This window comes from Protomyctophum bolini (genome assembly GCF_963924005.1).
Source record: "Protomyctophum bolini genome assembly, chromosome: 6".
Classification (NCBI taxonomy): Eukaryota; Metazoa; Chordata; class Actinopteri; order Myctophiformes; family Myctophidae; genus Protomyctophum; species Protomyctophum bolini.
Window position 1 is genome coordinate 26,574,880 of NC_137867.1, and position 21,965 is coordinate 26,596,844.

Consider the following 21,965-nt stretch of genomic DNA (forward strand, 5'->3'; position numbering starts at 1 on the left):
GGCTACATGGCATTTTCTTTTGTGATATAACCCCTCGGATTACATACAATATTATTATGAATCTAATCCAATGCTGTATGCTAACTAAATGTATGCTAAATGGTTTCAATACAAATAACACATTTAACACATTTCCAATAGCATTGTGAGGACCCATTGACTACAAGTAATCTAAATGTTGTCTGCTCAGAAACTGTGGGCCGTAACCCCCCCCCCCCCCCCCCCCAAACCCACGATCTCCTAACCTAATCATTGACAATCGTCAAATCAACACCTCCCCTGTGAACTATCCCCCAGTCTTTCACTTCAACCAATGTGGAGAGGCTTCAAGTGCCTATTTATCTGTGGGGGCCCCGGGGGTCAAAACAGAAGCTGATATGTGTTTGGGACAGCAGGTGTCTGGATTGAGAAAGGCGACCTAGACTGTCCTACTGACCTCTTGGAGGGTGGGGGTTGAAGTGTTACCATTATTTCATAATCAAAATGTAATCGAGCTTCCTTGACAATGTAAGTATAATCTAATTACACATTTGTATGAATGTAGTCTGGGCTGATTATACTTATTTTTTCATAATGATTACATGTAGTCAGCTACTACCTTCCTTGCTCATAGGTTATTTAACATTTCATCCAGGGCAAATTGTTGAGACCAGACATACCGATACCGGGTATATACTGCAGCTTTCCTCGTCATTGTCTTCCATGCCTTTAAAAAGAAAGCACAACAGAATTATGTCAGTCATTGAAAATAATAATACAAGATCCCTACCATTGCAAACAAAACTGGTCAGAATGTAGGCTATAATGTATAAGCATTTGATTGATTGATTGAATACTTAAGTTTGCAGATTGTACAGAGGTACTGTTTACAAAGATTGTTAAAAGGATAACACAAAAAAGCCCTGCTGACCATTGTGGTCCTGTCCTGTGTATTCAATTGATTAAGTAAATAGTTGTACTCTAAATGAATGCATTCTGTTGAGATCATATAACCTAGAATAACAAAGTCTTCAGTTAAATAATAGAAAAGGTGCATGAATGTACATTGTACTACAACATGTTAAACCACGAGGACAGTGGACACACAAGGCCATGCTACATTTACCCTGGCTGACTGAAACCAGACACCCCCTGCTGCATCAAAAGGACATTCACTATAGTCTTGTGAACAGGGTGGAATGCTCATGCATGAGAAACGGGGTTAAGTTGTCGTATTTGGGTTTTATGAAGCTATATTAACTTGTTCAGTATGTGCTACTCTATCCCTAAAGTCGGAGGTTCCCTTCAGGTTTGAGGTTTGCCTTAACGTTGGTGGGATACATAATAACGCTTCACTTATACTGTGTCAAATGGACTTTCCCCTGCTGCCTACTGCCCACTGCAGATTATGCCTCATGTGAAAACAGAAGTATTCTAAAGTTAGTTAGTTTGCTATTGTCTAACTTTTAAGTTAAGGGAAGATATGTGATTTCACTGATTGTTGCATTGTGCAATCCACTGATTGAAATGACTTTATATTTATAATAATATATAGCCTACTCGACTCTGAGATTAAGCTCCGTTATGCCGATTTTGCCATTACTTGTTGAAAAGCAATCGGTCGAATAAACAAGTGTGAGTTGACAGCAGGGTAGAGCGCAAACAAAAACAAATAGAATTACTTACTGGGTGGCGTTCTTGTACAGCACTTTGTTAGAGTCTAGACTCTAGAGAGTAGATGTTTTTGTGTCAAAGTTGATGTGTAAACATGCCTTGTTGTCCGTCAATCTGTACGTTCACTAGTCCCCTGACTATGTCGACCCGCGATTGGTTAACGTCAGTACAGTTTAGCCAATCATAGGACGTTTCTTTGAAGAGCCAGGTTCTACTACTACAGCAGTTGCTGCCGCCCCCCACTGCCCAGCACCCAGACGTGTTCAAGGTGAGAGGTGATTTTTTACACTCCCAAGTTGTTGTTGAATCATTAGCACATTGAAGTTATTTTTTAAACATATGGCCCAACACGTTGTTGACAAATTGAACTTAGTGACATCATAACGATAAAGTAAACAAAGTTGCTAGTTTTGTTGTAAAACGTTAGCATCATGCTATGCTGTTGCTAGGTAATATAACCTAACGGGTCGTCTTCACAACCCGTTATAGACGTTTCAGTGGTAATGCAATCAATTAAGCTAACATTGCAGGTACGTAAGGCCTATATCAGTCTGGTAGACTGTAAAGTTTCTGTAAAGATGTTAGTTGCAGTTAGCAGCAGTGCTGCTACAGTAAAACCGCACGTCCATGTGTTTGTAATGTATCTCATCCGGAACCACTTTATCTGTGTGCCTTTTAATCATGCTCTGAAATCTAAATGGAGATTTCTGTATCTGTCATGGATGTGTCCCCTTTGTGCCCGCCAATATATGGAGTTGTTTGTGGCATGTCCAAATATGGAGTCCAGGCCAGTATGTGACGTCAAACTCAGTACTATGACGTCAGTCTTCCTACAGTATGTCTGTGCCAAGTACAATCAACCACATACTTTTTGTTCTAGGTTCGCACAGATCTTCAGGAGTGATGGGTGTCCTGTCCACACTTGCGAGAGGTCTGGTGCGAGGGGCAGACCGAATGGCCGAGTGGACCAGCAAGCGAGGCCCACGGACTATGAATAGAGGCAGAACCGCGAAGATCACAGGAATGAGGACCTCCAGTCGAAAATTCGTACCCATACAAGAAATGATTCCTCAGTTTGTGGTGCCAAATTTTGAGGGATTCAAGCTCAAGCCCTATGTGTCATATCGCACCCCCACGGGATCAGAACCTCCACTCACTGCGGAGAGTCTGTTCAATGAGGTCGTGGCTCCTCAGGTCAAGAAAGACTTTGAAGAAGGAACTTTAAACTTGGATCAGCTGACAAAGTATGGATATGAGCCCACTCAGGAAGGAAAGCTTTTCAAACTATATCCCAAGAACTCTGTGCGGTAGAAATGAAAACTTTGGCGGGAGTCGGGACAAAGGCTATAGACTTAAAAATCAAAGGCTGGATACCATCTGAAGCCACTTTTGTAGATATAAATCATGATATACGACCTGAAGCCACATCTGTATATCATTGTATGCCCAGTTTGTTAGTCACAGTTCACTGTACAGATTAAAAATTGTGGCCTGCATGGATGTGTTTTCAGCAACTAAACTGCCAGGTGTCCTGTAAAATTGCCTTGTACAACTGCTATTTTTGATTTGTAGAATCAGTGGGTTAAATCATGTAATCATAACTATCAAGGTGTCAACTCAGACGGAACATTTCTGTTTGCAAGCCAGTTGATTTAACAAACACTTAATGAAGTTGTGACATTCATAAGTAAACAATACGTTATGATTACCGGTATTGTAGATTAGATGTCCATCATACTTAATCCTCTGTTCCCGGGGGAATACAAGGTTGTGACTATCTGCTTCCATATGGTCCCATCCTGTGCAGCATGTTGTGCCTCAGTCACCCCATGTTAGGTTTGCCATGTTCAGTTCAGAGGTCAGGTTGTTTTTGGCCTCCCTTGTTTCCTCTTTCCAGGTGTGGTCCATCTCAAGTAGCCTGGGCACCATTTCATTTAGGGTATATGATCCTGTCAGGAGCGGATTATCTCGTTACGTCATGTTGCAGTATTGTTTTGTAGTCGACAGGCAGGAACAGGCGGCAACTTCCTTTTCCCTCAAACCGATTTTTCTCAATAAAAGCTACAGGCTAAGAGCTTTTATTGAGAAAAATCGGTTTGAGGGAAAAGGAAGTTGCCCCTGTTGTTCCTGCCTGTCGACTACAAAACAATACTACAACATGATGTAACGAGATCATCCGTTTCCGACAGGATCATACAGACTTTTGAAACGGACCAGGCTTTCCACCACCTGGCGAGGTTACATCTCAAGGCTAATTTAGGAATGCAGTGTTTCACACACCAATATAAATCTATTAATCATAAAAGTAATATGTAGCCTTGCTGACTAATAATGTCAGACAAATGCAATGTGGTTTTGATGTCCTTTATAAAATATTTTAAAACGGTAATTACCAGTTTTGGGGAAAAAATTAAAGTATACTTTTTGGTGACAAGGATATGGTAATACAAAATAAAGGTTTGTTCCACATGTAAGAAATGACATGGGTTAGTAGTTTCATTATGAGGAAGGCGTAATGCAAGCAGCATGAACAGACATTCCAAATGGGAACGCATTGGGTATCCATTCACACATGGCCAGTAAGTGCTGATATGTCAGAATTGGTGCTGGTAAGACTTTTGTCCTTGCATGATAAGTAGCTGTAATAGCAACAAGCTATGATAAAGGGAAGACTACTTCCATAAATGCCCACTGCTCATAAAGGTGGACAGGTTATGAGCTGAATTAATACAAGGTTTTAAAAAAAAAAACTAGTTTTACTGTATATTGCATCCAAACAAAGCGCTTGTGAATCATACTAGGTTGTTCCAGTTTAGGACTGATGGTGAACCTTTTGTCCCAAATGTCAACCATCTTCATATCCAAGAGTCTATGAATGACATAAGCCCCTTTTATTTCACATGATGCTTCACCTCTGTAGATTTATTTACTTCAAGTCTCTGATAGTGTCAACTTAGTCAGAGCTCCTGCCGGGTCACCTGCTTGGTCTCCTGACTCACTGCCCTCCTGGGCCTGGGGGCAGCCACAGGCCTTCTCAGGAGCCCAGTCCCAGCGCCATACATGTAGCATATGGTCATAGAAAGAGCAAGTGGCAAGCAAACAGGACACAGAGTTTCCATCCGCTGCACTATCAAGGGGTGGAATAGTAGCGGAGCTGGAAGTGGTGGATGGGGTCGGCGTTACGGCCTCTGGGATGTAGCGACCCTCGTCGTCTTCCAGTGACGTGTCAAAGCTGGCAGTGGGGGATTCATATTGGATCCTCACGTGTCCTCTGCCACTGGTCTCCACATGGCTTTTCCTCGTCTCCATTGTCTGTGGCGAGTAGAGAGGAGCAGGCCCTTCCAGGGTGACCTGTGACCAGTCGGCTCCATATGCCAGGGAGTTGTGCAGAATGTAGGAGGCAAGGCTGGGACACTTTCCTTCACTGCCCTCTAGAGGAATATAAGTAGTGATGGCATCAGCAGTGTTTGAGTGGTTCTCAATTTATTTGCCTGTTGAGCCTCATTTGAAAAGATATGCCAGGGACCCCCATAAGAGAATATATTTACGGTTCTAGCAATGATTTTAATTTCAAGGATCCCCAGTTTGACATGCATTAGGCTACGGACCCCCATTTAATTGCATTTCTAATCTGGGACCCCAATTTATATTGTAAAACTAATGTTTATTTAACTCAGATTGCATTTCTACAGACCCATAAGGGTCCATGTGGTTCCGAACTATCATTTAGCTGGGGACCCCTCAGGGACCCCTGGGTGTCCTTAGACCGCACTTTGAGAACCACTGCATTACAGTATGCTGTCTACTCTGGCTCTTGTGTGCACCTCAGACAGTTTTTAAGTAAAGTTGCTTGATTCAATATTGAGATTTTTTTATATTAATTTGACCTAAAAAACGAAAACGTTAATATGAGAGTTTAATGGGCTTATTATAGGTGGGGAAGCATTTCTGAACAAAATAATATCAAATATCTAAATATCAAATCAAGCAAATAAAAAATCGTGAAAATGAACACAGAAGTGACCCCTGATGGTCAGAGAGCCGTTTTAAAATGGTATCTATCCTGCGACGGCTAGACAATGCATGTATGCACTTTAAATAAATGTCATTTACTTTCTTACCTGGGAGCTACTTGGTACAGTAGATCTAAGGTCCTACATTGTTGTCTGCCAAGCTGCTCTACAAAAGTAATAGTGTCAACCAGGCCTGGATTGTCCACAGGACGTACCAAATGTTAAATTAGTTTACTATCATTTATGTTGTACTGTAAATGTGGTGGTGTTAAGGGCTTGTATCTCAAGTATTTGTATGGGCCTCGACCCGAAAAGTCAGTAGAGTATCTGCACGCTGGTTGTGGTCAGGGCCAAATTTCGCGAAAATGTCCGGAAGTAATTATACTCGATTCAGCATGGGATTGGGGGAACCAAAACAAAGCAGCGCTGAAATCCGTGATCTAGAACGGATCACGCGGGCCAGTTTGGAACGAATACCAGGCTTTCGTCTGAGGTGGAAAGTCTGGTGATGCGAGGTCAGGTTACACTCACTGTAAACCACGGCCTCTTGGGGCTTATTACTTATTATTATAACAGAACTCACAGTAACTTATAACAGTTATAACAGAACTTAAGAGAGGCCTCACAACACTAGCATGCCTGAAAGGCACATATCACATTCACACTTCACCTAGTGCCTGCTGGCAGTTGAGGATGTGAAAGTCATTGTGCATGCAGGCAGCCAACAGCAGGTGTTCATGGGTGGGGTGCCACTTTAGTCTCCACACACCCCCCCCAAGGGGGTTCTCACTGAGGGGCTGCCTCATGTTCCTGCCATCCCACAGCAGAACCTGCTCGTCATAGCTGGAGAAAAAACAAGTGTCTAAAATGTTCACGCACACAACACAATATTCCCCTAAGTATCTCTGAAGAGAACAGAAGGGTTCACATTTGTTATGAAGTATGACTGTAAAATACAGTTATCATTACCTTCCTGTAGCTAGGATGTGCTCCCGGTGTGGATTACTGTGTATACTACATACACCCATTGTGTGCCTTCAAGACAAAAATAATGTGTGAATTTCCGGCTTTGGTTTTCATAAATGAAACCACTTTGCCAAGCTCTATAGCACCAAACTGCCAATGCATTCTTGCTTACTAAATATTGCTATTGACATTCACCTACTTGGTACATACTCAAATTTGCCTTTGAGTAATATAATTTATATAAAAGTGTTTTTAGATTTATATACTGTAAAGTTGTATATCCTACCATTGTTATTTATATACAGTATATGGTTATGTTGTCTAGTTTCTTGAGGTAAACAAGGTCATTTTCTTTGTACATATTGTTAACAGCTAACAAACCTGATTCTGGATTCTCACCTCTTGCTGGTGAAAGTGGGCGTGGCAGGACCGATCCGTAGATCCCAGCCCTTAAGTTTACAGTCATCCCCACCTGGTGTATTCCATAGACAACATGGCAACAATAAATGTAATTAATATAGTTAATTGATAACAATTAATTGACCAATTGATAACAATGGAGAACAAATCTGATTCTTTGCTCCCCACTCACAAAATCACAATCTTCGTCTTTCCTGCCTCATTTCTTTGAGGGTGGAAAGACAATGCACTTTTAAACATTTAACCCCTAAAGCGATGATCTGCTATGTATTTGTAACACGACTGTTTATTTTATGTCATACCATTCTCTCAATATTATTATTCGTTATTCATTTGGATCCCCATTAGGTGGCACCAAAGTAGCAGCTGCTACTCTTCCTGTAGTACAAACATTATATTTATTATCATTAGAAAGCTCAGATGTCTGTATTTCTTTCCAATGCATATCACTTACTCTGTAAGTAACATCTGGTCCATTTTGGTTGAAAAGGTCACAATCATAATGTAGATGTACAGGACAATTTGGCCCTTTTTGGTACTAGTAAACCAGAACTTTGGATTTCCAATTCAACATGGGGCCAGTTACCCAAGTTCTTTTTTTTTAAAGATATCTTTTTGGCTTTTTCTGCCTTTATTGATAGATTGATAGTAGACTGACAGGAAATGGGGATCGGGAGTTGAATCCGCAGTACGCCATCAGGCTGGCTCAGCAGCCTAGGTGCCCAGACAGTTGAGCTAACCGCCCAGGCCCAGTTATGCAAAGTTCTTGCTGCTGATTTTTGGCACCAGTTCGATATGTGGGACTTATATAAAACAGGACCCTGGGTACAGCTGCGTCTAACAGCACACTTTATCGCTGATTGCTTAGTGCTTACACACTTACGTCACTAACTAAAGCGTCCGACTAATGGTGAAAGGGAACTCCCTTTCATTTTGAGTAGTTTTGGGACAGCAGCTCACATTGTTAGAAGTAGTATGGCAGGCCTGGGTCCAGGCACCTAGGCTGGTAATCCAGCCTGACAGCATGTCACGGGTTCGAGTCCCGAGCCTGACGACCCTTGCTGTGCGTCTTCCCCCGATCACTCTCCCCCGCCCCTGTCACCTCCGTGAATCTATCAAAGCCCCCAAAAATATATCTTTAGAACTAGTATGGCAGAATTGTAACATTTAAATTCTCAGGAAGTCACCTTGCGTTTAAAAACCTTTCCTTCCAAGGAAGACCTGGATGAGTAATGGCAGAATTCATGACAATAGTAATGCATATGGTAATAACGGCAGTGGCTTAGGGGTAGAGTGGCCGGTAGAGAGCCGGTAGCCACCCTCCCACTCGGGCTCCCCCAGATTTAGTGTTGAAGCGTCCTTGAGCAAGACGCTGAACCCCTGGCTGGTTGGTGCCTTGCATGGTTTCATCTGCCATCTGTGTTTGAATGTGTGTGTGAATGGGTGAATGTAATGCACAATCTATGTAAAGCGCTTTGGATAAAAACTCTATATAACATTTACCATTTAAAAATAATAACAAGAATATTACCAGAGTAAATCAGCTGAGTGTCCCAGTAGGAAAATGCAGAGATCCAGGCCTCAAAGTCATGGGCCTTCCACTGTGACACAGCTGTCAAACTGGTTTGACCCAGTGAGAGTACATTCACACAGCCTGCAGAGTCACTGCACACCACCCGCACATCACTGCTGGGGACACAAGAAAAGCCCTCCTGTTCGTTTTGGTTTGCGTCAGTGTTCACTGATCCCACTACAGATTTCACTTCTCATTAAACTTTTTTTTTTTCTAAATAATTTTGATGAAAGGGAGAGACAAAGTAAAAATAGTATTACAAGCAGTAGTAATAAGCTACTAGTTATAACAGCTGTCCCACTATCATTAGGACAAGTGGTATGTCTGTAGCATACTGTACCTGTCGAATACGAGACTGCTCGCCCCTTTACCAACTCGCACCGGGCGTACAGCCGGCAGAACAGTGCGGCCTGGTATTCCTAAAGTAATCTAAGCACTGAGAATTGGTTCTCAGTGCACTCGTCATATAGCACTGACGAAGGTCTTAGGACCGAAACGTTTGCTTTTTAATTGCACTTAGCACAGAGCACTTTATGAGCATGATAAAATAGGTTTTACTTCTATTTTTTTATACGGTGAGCGAGTCTTTTCCTGTCAAAGTTTCCCTAAAGTAATCTAAGTAAATTATGCTTAAACGGTTAAACCTAACCTTATTCCTAACCTCAACATCAGTAAAACGATGCCTAAACCTAACCTATTCCTAAACATAACCCCAGTAAAACTATGCCTAACCCTAAACTTATTTCTAACCTTATTCTCAGTAAAACAAAATAAAGAATACAAGAACCGCCGCACCGAGCTGTCGGTGTGAGGTCGGCGGAAAAAAGCTGGGGTGAGATGGAATTGGGGTGACATGACCTGTTACCTACCTGTCCCCCCTGCCAGTGGACCAGTCTAGTGAGAGGGCCAGCCTGTCAGCTCCAACTTCCAAGCTGCTCAGAGCCTTTAGACCCCAGTGGCTTTCCTACTGGACAGATACTCCATAAGAGCAGGACCCACAATCTATTTTCTAGCACTTCAATCAAAATTCAAGCATATTCCTTATCTTAAAACTCTTAGCTGCAATCATAAGGTATTGTAATGAATACATTTATATTTTAATTTTTAACCAATCTGTATGGTAGAGTATGCTAATACAATTATATAACTACTAGTTAATATACAGGGGGGGGTGGAAGTGATCTCCCTAACCGTCAATAGAGAACTTTATACCCTGGGGTCAGGTAGGTCACCAACTGGTTGACAAGTAGTACTGCCTGAAGCTCAATGACCAAGCAGGGATTCACTACGCTGTATAAATTTGTTTTCCTACATGAAATGTAGATTGTGGCTTTAAGACATAATGCATTTAAGTACAAGCTTTTTCACCCAAGTCTCTCACCTGACTCTCTGTGAGTGTGTACAGCTGGATGTGCCCAACTGCAGTGGCCATTCCTAACAATGGCTTCTCTGATACTGGTACGTGACACCTGAAACAGGTACAATATTCAACCTTGCATAAGCATAAATGCAGATAACGAGGTTAAATGGTGACTACTATTTGTCTTACCATTTCAAATCTAGAATAGCTGGGGTGTCCACACGCTGCAGTTCAGTGAGGGGCGGGGTCAGGGAGCCCTCTTGGCGAAATTCAAACAGGTATAAACGACCAATCCGGCTGGGAGTCGCAGACTCTTCTACTGCCTATGATTGTACAAGGGACAGGTGTCAGTGTGCAGTCAATCAAAAACCAAACCCAAAATAAACAATCATTCAATCACGTAAACCCTATGACAAGAACACATGTATTTTGTTGCTCGGGGACTCAGGGCCTCTATAGGTCCACTCTTTCAGGATGCAGTAGGGTTATCCCCACAAGTCAGAAGAACCCAATGGTACTGAAGTTTCTGACATTTTTGAGACCCAGTAGCCATGGGGTCCTATTCCACCTCTACCCTGCCACCTGGTATGCGGACATAAATAAACATAAATACCGTGGATACGTTGTTTCTGCGCCGTTTGAGGGCTTCTGTTCGTGTGAGTTATTCTGAATGTGTGAACTATAAGTACCTATAAATACAGCTGCGAATTCTCCTGTGCCGCGGAAGCCGTTAAGTATTTAAGTATAAACTTTGTTTGACCGATTTGGTCGCTTTGATTCTTCTCTTCCTACCTTGATTATTGACACCTCATTGTACCGCCTATCTGGCTAGCTAGTGGCTATAGCTATGACAGAGCAGATCAGAGGCAGGAACGTAGCCACGCCAAGCCAACCGCACAGCGGGAGGCGGTACAATAAACGGTGAATAAACAAGGAAGGAAGAGAGGAATCAAAGCTTCCAAATCGGTCAAACATAGATTAAAAATACTTAACGGCTTCCGCAGCACAGGATAATTCGCAGCGGTGTACGTTGTAAACTAGAGTTGACACATTCAGAAGCCCTCAAACAAACAAAAGCCCTCAAACATCGCAGAAACCACGTTACCGAAGGTATTTATGTCCGCGTTCCATCATTTCCATACGAAAACACATCACCGCACAGGGACCCTACGGGTCAGCCTGGTTCGGATTGGGCTGACCCAGGGGGTTCCGAGAGGGACTCAGTAGGGTCTACTTATGAATGTCTATCCGATATAAAGCTTTACAGAGTGCTATTGTGAGTTAATCTGGTTACTGGAACCTGATTTCATCATGATCAAGGCAAAACCTCTATTATAGCTCAGTGCTCACAGTGCTCACCCCATCTGGACTCTTCTGGAGTTGATATGTTCCACATGTCAGGATGTTGTGCCACTTTGGAATAGGACACCATTCCACAGTATCAGCACTCAGTTCTGTGTCAAACACCTGCAAACTGCGAGTCCTTGACTTCCAAGACATCGTCACCTGTTTATCATACCGTTAACCGTTATGTTGTGACAAGATCTGGGATCTAAAAGAGAGATATGGAGCTTCTACAGCTCAGTACGCCCATAGCATTGACAAAAGTAAATAACAGTATCAGATTACACAGCATACATGTAATATTGTATACAGACAGACAGCAGAGCAAGCTAACCTTGTTAGCTAATCTATTTGGTAACCATAATCTCACAGACAGCCCAGCGCATAAAACAGAGCTGTCAACATTTAGACACCGCCTTTTAACCATTTATTGTGCAAGGACGACACACGCCATATGTTTATCATGAGATTCAAACGAGAAAATGTTTGACTTCAACCTGTACAACTCACACGGGATGCTACTGTCTGCAGCCTCCAGGCAGCACGAGCAGATCCCAAATTTCCAATAAAGTTAGTAAACAAACGCCGACTTCCTCAAACTCGAACGGACGTGACTGCATGCTTCCGTCACTGTCCGCCGGGGGCGCGTTCAAGAATATAAACGTTCGGTCTAAAAACGTTCCAAACGACAGAGAAATAATCGAAATATTTATGAAGATAAGAATGACAAACATGTTAGAACTATGAAGATTATATATATATATTACAAGTGAATACAACATATACCGTAATTTATAAATATATATATATATATATCCCTGTTTTATTCTGAAGAGATCGGTCGCGCGACGCTGCTCCGTTGCTGTGCTCGGAACATATTGCTGCTAACTCACGGGTGCAGATGTTTATTGTTATTTGTTAGCTATCGCTACCATGTCAACAACAGCACGAAATAATATGGATAATGGACAAAACGTATGCTACGTTGTTGTGGACCAAAAGAGCCAGTCTAAATTCTTATGTTATACACGCAGACAATCTGGAACATTCCGACTATGGTGAGTGAGCCAGCGGCGGTGATGATGGGTGCATGCCAAACAGTATTACTATTTTGAAAATGAATAATCAAAGCCAAAACAAAAACAAACAAAAGTCGTGGTGTTTTCATTGTCACGAATCACGATCATTCATGCTTTTTGTTGTTGCAGCATCACAGACTCATCTGCTGTGTATGGCATCGATTTTACGGAAGACACATTGAGCCTTTGTGTAAGTTGCTACTATAGAATCTTGGATTTTATGTGATTTTCTTTTTTGTGGCGTATGTACGCCAAACATTGTGGGCACCTCCATGTTAAATTGCATTTTCTTTAGGCCTTCAATGATTATATTTGGCTCCCATATTTATACATAATAAATACATACATGATACAAGCTGAATTGTGTTTTCAGAGAAAGAAGCTTTCCTTGAAATCTACAGAGGATTACCTTCTAAAACTCAGGTTAGTTGGATTAATTGGAACCCCCTTTTTAAATATCCCTATAACAGTGATCTATCTATCTATCTATCTATCTATCTATCTATCTATCTATCTATCTATCTATCTATCTATATCTATCTATCTATCTATCTATCTATCTAATAGACTATTATATAATCGATTCCAATCTACGCAAGCACCTGTGACCTTTCTGCTTATAAATAAGAATTACGTAGAACATCCCCTCTTCGCTCTTTCCACAGGTCTGCATGCAGTAATGAGAACTTGTCTGTCTTAGTGGAAGACACCGGTGCAGAGCTCCACATGAAATCCAGCTCAGGGGACTTCAGTCTAAGTCTTCCCAGGCTGGAGGCTTCAGAGGCCAGGGAGGAAGTGAAGGAGCTGCTGTTCAGAATGGCTGGTGACATTAATAATCACTTGGACAACACAGGTAGTGTTCTAGTACTTCAACCGCCCCATGCAATGTGCATCTTGATATAGCTAGGAATATGAATCACCCCTTAAACCAACACTTCCACTCTGAGTTATGGAGGTCTATGGATTAATTCATACCAAACCGGGGGTCCTTAAAACATTAGAACCACACTGCTTAATACCAAGGATGGTAAATTAACAAGCATAAACTTAATTCTGGCCGATTTAACATTGGCTATGATATCTCTCAGCCACTATTGTTAAAGTTTACTATTCTAACCCTAATTCACTTTTATTTTAAGAATATAGATGTTGGTTAAATGGTTCAAATTGCCAGTTAATTTAAGAATTTATGAGATTAGTTGACCGGTTTGTGACATCATCAGCTATGCTCTTTTTCCATAACTAGGACCCACAGTCAATCTGATGAAAAGACGATCAACAGGTAGGCCTTCAATTCTACTGTAGATGTATCATGAGTGGGTGACAATATTATCACACGAAAAGATGAAATTACCTACCTAGGTTCCATCCTGGAGGCAAATATTTCCGGTAATAAAATGGCCACCAACGTAATCAAAAAAGTCAACCAAAGAACAAGATTCCTATACAGGATCTCCTCACTGGTCAACAAAAACACCTTGAAGACCCTAACAGGAGCCCTCGTACAAAGTTTCTTCGACTATGCATGCACCTCCTGGTACCACAGCACCTCTAAGGCCCTTAAAACAAGGCTCCAGAGAGTCCAGACTTTCCAAAACAAACTGGTCAGGCTACTACTTGGCCTCACTCCCCGAACCCACCTCACCCCTGCCCACTTTGACAGGCTGGAATGGCTTAGGGTTGACGACAGAGTGCAGCATCTTGCAATGGGTCTGGTCCACAAGATTCTCTACACCACCAAGATACCCATGTACCTGTCTAAATACTTCCTTAAAACACCAAAAGGGGTTCCCGTTCTGAATGGATTAATGTCAACACCAGAAGGAGTTCAACAAACCATGTGAAACCCAGTTTCGGCACAAACAAGGGTCTAAATTCATTCCGCTCCTATGCCACCAAAATGTGGAACGCCCTACCAACAGTCATTAAGACATGCAAATCCCTTGACTCCTTCAAAACTGCTCTCAAAGGGCACCTACGGATGGCTGCAATTCGAAACTGGCCCCCGTAAATTTTGAATCTGAACCCCCCACCCACCCCTTTCCCCCCTCACTGTATATGTTTCTTTTCCCTTTTACCTCCTCTAATGTTGATTTCCTGTTTTGACTATATAGTTGTGTATATTCGTAAGTCTCTTAATGTTTTGATGAATTGAAAATGGTGGACCCTATTGTAAAAGTGTAATGCTTTATGGTGTCGTCCACTGAAAGATTGCAGTCTGGCTAACGTTGAGTGTCTTACAGAGTTTGAGCCAAGGACACAACAAAAGACTGGGTCACATGGGACTTCTAAGAAGTGCCTTCCTGGGGATAGCCTCATCAACCCTGGAACTAAGAAGTAATAACTTTGCTTTCAGTAAATAAACACTGCCATTGCATTTTTGTCACATTTTGTAACATCTGGACAAGAGATAACCTTCGTCTTTGTTATCTTTCAGAAAACGTGCTACTATGGGAGTGGACTTTGATGATGCAGATGATTGATTTTTAGAGCAAAACAAGGGATTATTTACATCATCCATATAATTATATAGCTCACAAATGAGCTTTTAATCTGTAACAACAATTGTACCATTGCAACCTATTATTTTAAAGCCTCTTCTGCAATCCCCATTATGAGATTACTCGGTTATAAGAATTGATAAATCTCTTTTATTAATTGTATTTTGATATTAAATGTATTAGCCTATAAATGCATCTCTTCTAAAAACATCTCACATTTAAGCAGATGGCTTGATAGCCTACACCCTACATCAAAAAATAGGAATAAAAATAATAAATATTTAATAAATGGCAGACAAAGTACTCACATTTCCATTTCTTTATTGGCACACACCAAAAAGGAATGCTTACGCATTTTGGCTATGAGCCTTTCATCAGAGCATGAAGGCTCATAGCGTTCCTTTTTGCTGTGTGCCAATAAAGAAATGGAAATGTGAGTACTTTGTCTGCCATTTATTACAATTTTGGATGTGCTACCTTTTTGGAATTTTTTTAATTCCTATTTTTGATGTTTACTGTATTTGGGTTTAGCACTGCACTGAAAACCATTGCTGATGTGCAACCTCTTTTTCTCATTTGGCTTGATAGCCTAGTTATTTAACATCATGATACCAGTTTTTTAATGATTGAGATGAGTGGCTCATTGCCTGATCCTGTCCCTGACTGTAAACAATTAACTGTTAACAATTCATGGCTTATGATTTGAAAGCATGGGATAATGTCTGTATATTCCTTTGTTTTGTCCATGGTTGTAAAAACATAATCTAGGTTTAATGTTATTTGATTTGAAGGATAATGTATGCTGGACAATGCAATTTTATAATGAATATTTTGATAATAAACATGAATTTGAGGTCAAATTAATGTAATTGTTAGTTTTATTCCTAATGCTCATTAAAACATGGCTGTTGGTAGGCAGGTTTCTTTCTTTTAAAAGATTTGTTTTTGGCCTTTTTTATGATAAATAAGTCTAGAAAAGACCTTTACTCCTTTAAGTATAATTTTATATCTTAAATGTTGTTAGTCTGATAGTGCTACAATTCATTCCAATAACTGAAAGCAGTCAAAGGCATGTGTTCATCACAGTGAGCCTGTCATGGTGTCACCCATCCACTCACTCAAAAGTATTTAAAGACGGTGTAGGCCGGGGAAGGACAGGAGGTAGGCTCTGGTGGCATTCAGTTCAGCATAAATTATGCCCTTATCAGGGTATATATACAGTATATTTGTTGTTTCTCTGAAAATAAGATTTTTAAAAGTACACCCACTGAATGCAGAATGGAGTTCAGAAACAACTGTTTAATCAGACACAGGCTCAAACGTTAAGTCAAAATGAGAATTAATTAAAACAGATGCTTTACAGCAGAAAAATGTTTACAGACATTCATAAAATATAAATATATAGATATATCCATGTTCTTATGCACACACATACACAGGACACATTCCAAAGCCTTTGCTTCAGAGCAAAATTAAACACCCCAATAGCTTGAGGATATTATTACGAATTGTCTAACGATTGCACCTAACTCCAATAGTTGCTGGTGTCATAAGCTACCTCTTAAGTAATTTAATTCCATAATACATTTACTGATATGATCAATTCTGTTATTAGACCGAAATGGCAGAATCCCTGAATCTTGTTATTTTACATCTTACAGGGAGGAAGTTAAAGGCTTTGCCATTTGTGTAGGACTATCATAGACAGATGGTTAACAAAATCGAAATTAAAACCTGTCCTAAATGAAATGCCATAAAAAAACAGCTTTTCCATTGAGGGTAAGGTTCACAGAACTCTAAAGCCTAATTTACACTCTATCGCACGACAGTGTCGCTTGCCGTCAAGAACAATTTTTTAACCTAATAATGTGCCGCACCATGACCCACTGTTGGCTTGAAAAGCAGTTATTTTCGACGAGCAACCACATACTATGGAGTATAAATTAGTCATAAATTAGAGCGTTATGGTCATAGCTGTCTGATTCAATTTTTTTTACACCACACTTGGATTTTATATCAGACTTAAAAAATAACAGCAATGTTGCCCCGAGACGTCAGCGACATAACTCACTTTTTACATTAAAAAACACCCCAAAAATAAATAAATTACAACAGTCAATTTTCATGATAATGAAAACCCCTTCAAGTAGGAAATGAAAGAAAAAAGCCCAAACAGAGCCACAGAAGTTTGACCCAAATGATCGGTGACATAGTTAAACATAGTCATTTTGAAGAGGAATAAGACATGTTGATGTTATACTGTAAGTGAATTATCACAAAACATACAACTCATGAGAGAGACCAGTTGTGAATCACATGCCAACATACAGAGCCAAGAAAGTACATTGATTGCCTTAATGTGGATATTTCACAAATGTACCCCTAACATTCCATTTGATCCCTCCACAAAATCTCATGAAAATCATAAAACCTAATTCATACTTGACTGTACGAGTGCTGCTTGCAGAAAATCTTATTTTTTGGCAAGTGACACTGTCATACAACCAAGTATAATTAGCCTTAACTTGTGTACTTCCCAAGTTGAAACAATATATATTTATTTATACATATAATCTGAGAGTTCTCTTAAGTATCACAGTGACGGTAGTGCAGTTATTAGTTGAGCATCCTGTAAAGAGAGCACTGGATAATAATTGAGAACTTCAGTTTTTATGACATCAGTTCTCTATCGTGTTCGAGACTGGCTCTCCACTACATATTGTTCAATATGTACGGGAACTGACCCCACAGGGCAGTGTTCATGGATATCTCTTTAAGACACATCATCTATGGTGGCCCTGCCCAGATGCCAATCAGCGGGCTATTTAAGCCCCATCTGTGCAGTGCCACTTAGATTTTTTTATTTCCACGAGAGCAGACGTTTCGTGTATCTCAGCAGTTTTGACACTATTAAACATTATATATAAATATATATATTTAGAACATGAAGCTGCGTGGCACACAGTCCACTTACCTAGGTAAGAAGAGAGCCGGTCGTCTCGACGACTCCTCTCGGGGCGCCGCGTAGCTCCACAAAAAAACAACAACAGCAACAAGACTGAGTGCCGAATCTGCTCCGCGGAGGAAGCCTCAGTCTTGCCCGTGCGACCGCTCCTTGGTGAAACCTGCATCGTCGGGGGAAACCTTGGAGACGGCGTTCGGTCCGTGCGTCCGCTCCCTGGTGAAACCTGCTCGTCGGGGGAAACCTTGAGACGGCGCTCGCTGTGGCCAAAGGGTCCCAAGTGCGAAGCCGACCTCGTTGGTGGAGCCTGGGTTCCCTGGCTGCAGAAGCGCTGTGAGACCCCGAGCGAAACCGACCTCGTCGGTGAACCTCCTGGTTGATCATCGCGGCTGTAAACCGTTGCGGCGGGTAGCGGGGTAGAACCCAGAGGAGCTGACCTAGTCGGCGTACTCTGAGGCCATCTACGGTCGCTGATCGTTGCCGCCGCGGTCCGGCCAGACCACACGGCAGAGAGCGTAAACAAACAATTCCAGGGCCAACCGGCGGGGTATGGCTAGAGGTGCTCAGCACACCGAGCCCACTCCTCAGTCCTGACAGTTCAGGGTACCCAGCCCCCACATGCTGTCTCTCGAGACAGTGGCGGTCAATTCAGGTGGACCCCTGAGTAGGTTCCACCATGTCATGGGTTGTATCTCTCTCGAGGTCGTCCTCAGACGAGCCCTCCATTGTCATTTCCGGTGATCCTGGTTCTCCATCTGGCCAGTTTGTTGGTACTTTGCGCTCCTGCGTCGTTCTTGAGTACATCCACGGATGTTGGCGTGGGACGTCCTCGTGACCGGTGCCCGTTTGTTGGATCCCACAGCACTAGTTTGCTGGCTGGCATCTCTTGGCAGTGAGCCAGCTGGTGCCTCCGCCCCTTAGGGCTGAGGGAGACCACGGTGCACCGGGTTCCCCCCTGCTCCCCTGAACATGCGGCCAGGGCATTATCTGTCCTTTACGGTCAGGCACTATGCAGGCCTATTGCTGACAGTGTCAGTTTACATATATGTAAACGTGTGACAAGACCGTCAGAGGGGAGCAGAACCACCAGAAGGTGTATTACGGCATGGCTGTTAAGCGCCTGGGTGTAACTGTGTGGGGGAAACTGGTTATCGGAGCCACGGAGTGAGCTCCCTCCTCGTCCAGGGGTAATGGGATATGCCGGTGACCTTGTGACACTGCGGACCACTGCCCCACACAAGGGCAACACAAGGATCACCCAGTTACTGAAGGGTGCTCGCACATTAGGTCGGCAGCCCCCCCACGGGAGGTGGTACTGTCTGCCTTGCGGCATGAGCCAATTAAGCGTGGCTTCTCGCAGGACAGCATTCTTGTTGTTAGCAGTGTCAGCCACAAGAATGTCCCTATCAGTGCATGAAGGAGGCTGCCACTTCCTACATGGCAATGGTTAGGTGGTGCTGGCACCAATCCCTGCACTCTATACCATACGGCCTGATCAGAGAGTGCTCGGGTAGACCATGGTCGAAGGCTGGACTGTCCCACCGGATCACAGGGGTGATCCAACAGGGACAAGCAGGCAGGTGTGCCAGGGTCGCCTGGAAGGCGGGCACACTCTGCCCATGGGACAACAGCCCCCTGGTTGCTGTAGAATGGTGTATCTCTGACAGAGATCTACACAGCAGTGACATGGGCGACTCTGTCTACATTCACCCTGTCCTACCGATGGAACGTGGTGGCACCCGCTCCCCCTGTGGGAGTCGCTCCTGCGGGCTACGCAGCGGTAGGGTCACCAGCACCTTGACCGGTCAGGTCGGCCGGGCATCTGACGGTCTGGCTTGAGCAGCCCTTCACCCCGGTGGTCACTGGCCTAGCATCGTACTGGGCCAGCTGAGCCTAGGTGGCGTCTTGCGCCTAGGCCACGAGTATTACTTACTTGGTATGAATACTGAAGTTTTGGAGCATTTTGGCAAGCGCCTGTGACTCATGGCGCTCACCACTTATAGGCTCGGAGGAATTCAGGTTAAACTGCCTCGGGCTGCCGCGGGGGCAGCTGGTCTGCTTATTTCCTCGCGGTGTGTCTTAGAGAGTTCCCGTACATATTGAACAATATGTAGTGGAGAGCCAGTCTCGAACACGATAGAGAACGGAGGGTTACACTGTAACCCAGGTTCTCTGAGTGGAGAGACTGGCTCTCCACAAAAGAGCCGCTCCGAAATTCGTGTCAATCAAGAATTAATCGAAGTGGCACTGCACAGATGGGGCTTAAATAGCCCGCTGATTGGCAGGGCCACCATAGATGATGTGTCTTAAAGAGATATCCATGAACACTGCCCTGTGGGGTCAGTTCCCGTACATATTGAACAATATGTAGTGGAGAGCCAGTCTCTCCACTCAGAGAACCTGGGTTACAGTGTAACCCTCCGTTATAACGGTGATAACTGTTCACTGTTAAATATACTATTGTTACACTGTGTCCGGCGAGAAGGAGATAATCTTGGCAGAATCCATTCCAGATCATGACAATATGTAAAAAGCACAAAAGAGGACAGCATTCAGTAGAAAGAGCCAAAGAGTGGCAAAATAAGTAGTAGGCTTGGTACAAGGGGAGGCACCATTCTGGACCATAAACATTCCAAAGTCACTCTCCAAAATAAGACAAACCCAGGTGCAAACATCCCTCTTCGTCTTTGACAGTCAAGTGATTCCATAGGAAAATTCCATCAACAATGCTCTGTGTCAAAACTTGGCACTTCCCAAAGTGCATGTAGTTATAAACCTTCTATTATTGCAAAATCACAGTCCGCAGCTGAGTGTTGATATCCAAAATGAAATCATTCTTTCGCCATCCCACATAAAAATAGACTGTATTATGACATGATGACATTTGATTTGACTCGATTCATCATAGCATGCTCTCAAGGCAGGTAAAAGTTTTGGTACACGGGCCATATCTATTTAACACAAGACCACTTTGGCAGGGAACGCGTTTGAACAATTGGAAAGAATTAGCCCACGGCATCAAACGCTGGGATAAATGTTTTAACCCAAAGGAGGTCAAATCAGGAATGATACGTGGTTTTGCTGACATCATCGGAGAGTCAAATCAGATCATTCAGCCATCTACCGATTTACATTCTTAAGGAAATAAATAAGGGAACATTCCGAGACTAGATCTTCATTCTAAATGCAAGCATCTTCGCTATCGTGGTGTGCCTTTCCTACAGTGGCTTGTCTCTTGTCACCACAGCCTCGGACCACGGCAGGCTCGGTGTCACAGTACGGGGGTCAGCCTCACAGGCCATCATCTTTGTCACTCTGCATCCCGCCCTCATACTGGAGTCTTACAAAAACCCTCAGTCCCTCCCATGGCAAAGAATTTGAGGCTGAAATACTGTAGCAGTACTGGTCCTTACATTCCACGGGACAGAAAGCTTTGGTCCTCATCACGGTTTACAATGAACAGGTAGGTACATTACTCTCTTCCTCATCTCAGAGGGTCTCTCAAATGTTTGTCTTTTTTCTGGTTACAGCTGGTCCTCCTGTTCCAGTCAGACCCCGCTAATGTCTGCCTGGTACTTGAGCCTCCTTTTCTCAGCAGAGCGTGTCTGTGTTGAAGGAGAGCTGCACCTGTCATGCACACGCAAATGCGCATGCGCGCACACACACACACACACACACACACACACACACACACACACACACACACACACACACACACACACACACACACACACACACACACACACACACACACACACACACACACACACACAAAGAAGCAGGCACACAGATAGCCATACAGAGTTACAGACCCACAAACACACACTCTGTTAGGGCCAGATCAAGATTTCTTAATGAGGTATCTGCTATGAAAACAATAATAACAACAAAATGTCTGTTGTCATGAAAATCATCATATTCATACTCCTTTCAGTCGAAAACAAATGACCATTTTGAGCCCCTTGACTAGTCTAATGGCCATTCAAACAGTACCCTTCAAAATGTACCCTTGCATACTGTACGCATTTCATCTACCATCTGTCAAATAAAACATTAATGTCTTTTTGTATTGTTTTTCAGTTGTATTACTTCAT

General features: G+C 42.8%; 4 protein-coding genes across 14 annotated transcripts in view; 1 reads left to right on the forward strand and 3 right to left on the reverse strand.

The window, feature by feature from the left end:
• pnpla7b (patatin-like phospholipase domain containing 7b) overlaps positions 1–1,788 on the reverse strand; it is a 33,268-nt gene extending 31,480 nt beyond the window's left edge. Inside the window, exons 1-2 of the mRNA XM_080766476.1 lie at positions 1,666–1,788; positions 660–706 (exon numbers count right to left, since the gene is read on the reverse strand). Coding sequence (XP_080622602.1) covers positions 660–704 — 45 coding nt within the window. The 5' untranslated portion in view covers positions 705–706; positions 1,666–1,788. The remainder of the gene's footprint in view (positions 1–659; positions 707–1,665) is intronic.
• On the forward strand, positions 380–15,767 carry mrpl41 (mitochondrial ribosomal protein L41). Of its 7 annotated transcripts, none has more exons than XR_013964264.1 (7): positions 380–507; positions 12,538–12,598; positions 12,782–12,831; positions 13,074–13,261; positions 13,655–13,690; positions 14,652–14,745; positions 14,846–15,767. XR_013964264.1 is itself a non-coding variant. In XM_080766485.1 (7 exons), exons 1-7 carry the CDS (start codon positions 12,263–12,265, stop codon positions 14,889–14,891), a joined length of 600 nt encoding a protein of 199 aa, XP_080622611.1. In that variant the 5' UTR covers positions 12,185–12,262; the 3' UTR covers positions 14,892–15,767. The 7 variants fall into 7 exon arrangements, 6 of the variants coding, with proteins under 6 accessions (XP_080622613.1, XP_080622616.1, XP_080622614.1 ...); XM_080766485.1 differs by lacking the exon at positions 380–507 and adding an exon at positions 12,185–12,387; XM_080766486.1 differs by lacking the exons at positions 380–507; positions 12,782–12,831 and adding an exon at positions 12,185–12,387 and having other exon boundaries at positions 13,109–13,261.
• On the reverse strand, positions 4,004–11,887 carry dph7 (diphthamide biosynthesis 7). Of its 3 annotated transcripts, none has more exons than XM_080766484.1 (10): positions 11,840–11,887; positions 11,345–11,491; positions 10,175–10,308; positions 10,007–10,094; positions 9,495–9,589; positions 8,584–8,741; positions 7,032–7,104; positions 6,636–6,701; positions 6,337–6,509; positions 4,004–5,084 (listed from the first exon to the last, which is right to left on the reverse strand). In XM_080766484.1, exons 2-10 carry the CDS (start codon positions 11,483–11,485, stop codon positions 4,585–4,587), a joined length of 1,428 nt encoding a protein of 475 aa, XP_080622610.1. In that variant the 5' UTR covers positions 11,486–11,491; positions 11,840–11,887; the 3' UTR covers positions 4,004–4,584. The 3 variants fall into 3 exon arrangements, with proteins under 3 accessions (XP_080622610.1, XP_080622609.1, XP_080622608.1); XM_080766483.1 differs by having other exon boundaries at positions 8,584–8,738; positions 11,336–11,491; XM_080766482.1 differs by having other exon boundaries at positions 11,336–11,491.
• A 4,529-nt stretch (positions 15,768–20,296) lies between the features above and the next one.
• abca2 (ATP-binding cassette, sub-family A (ABC1), member 2) overlaps positions 20,297–21,965 on the reverse strand; it is a 91,987-nt gene continuing 90,318 nt past the window's right edge. For all 3 annotated transcript variants that reach the window (XM_080766287.1, XM_080766286.1, XM_080766285.1), the window contains one exon: positions 20,297–21,498. In XM_080766287.1, the coding sequence (XP_080622413.1) occupies positions 21,463–21,498 (36 nt within the window). In that variant the 3' untranslated portion in view covers positions 20,297–21,462. The remainder of the gene's footprint in view (positions 21,499–21,965) is intronic.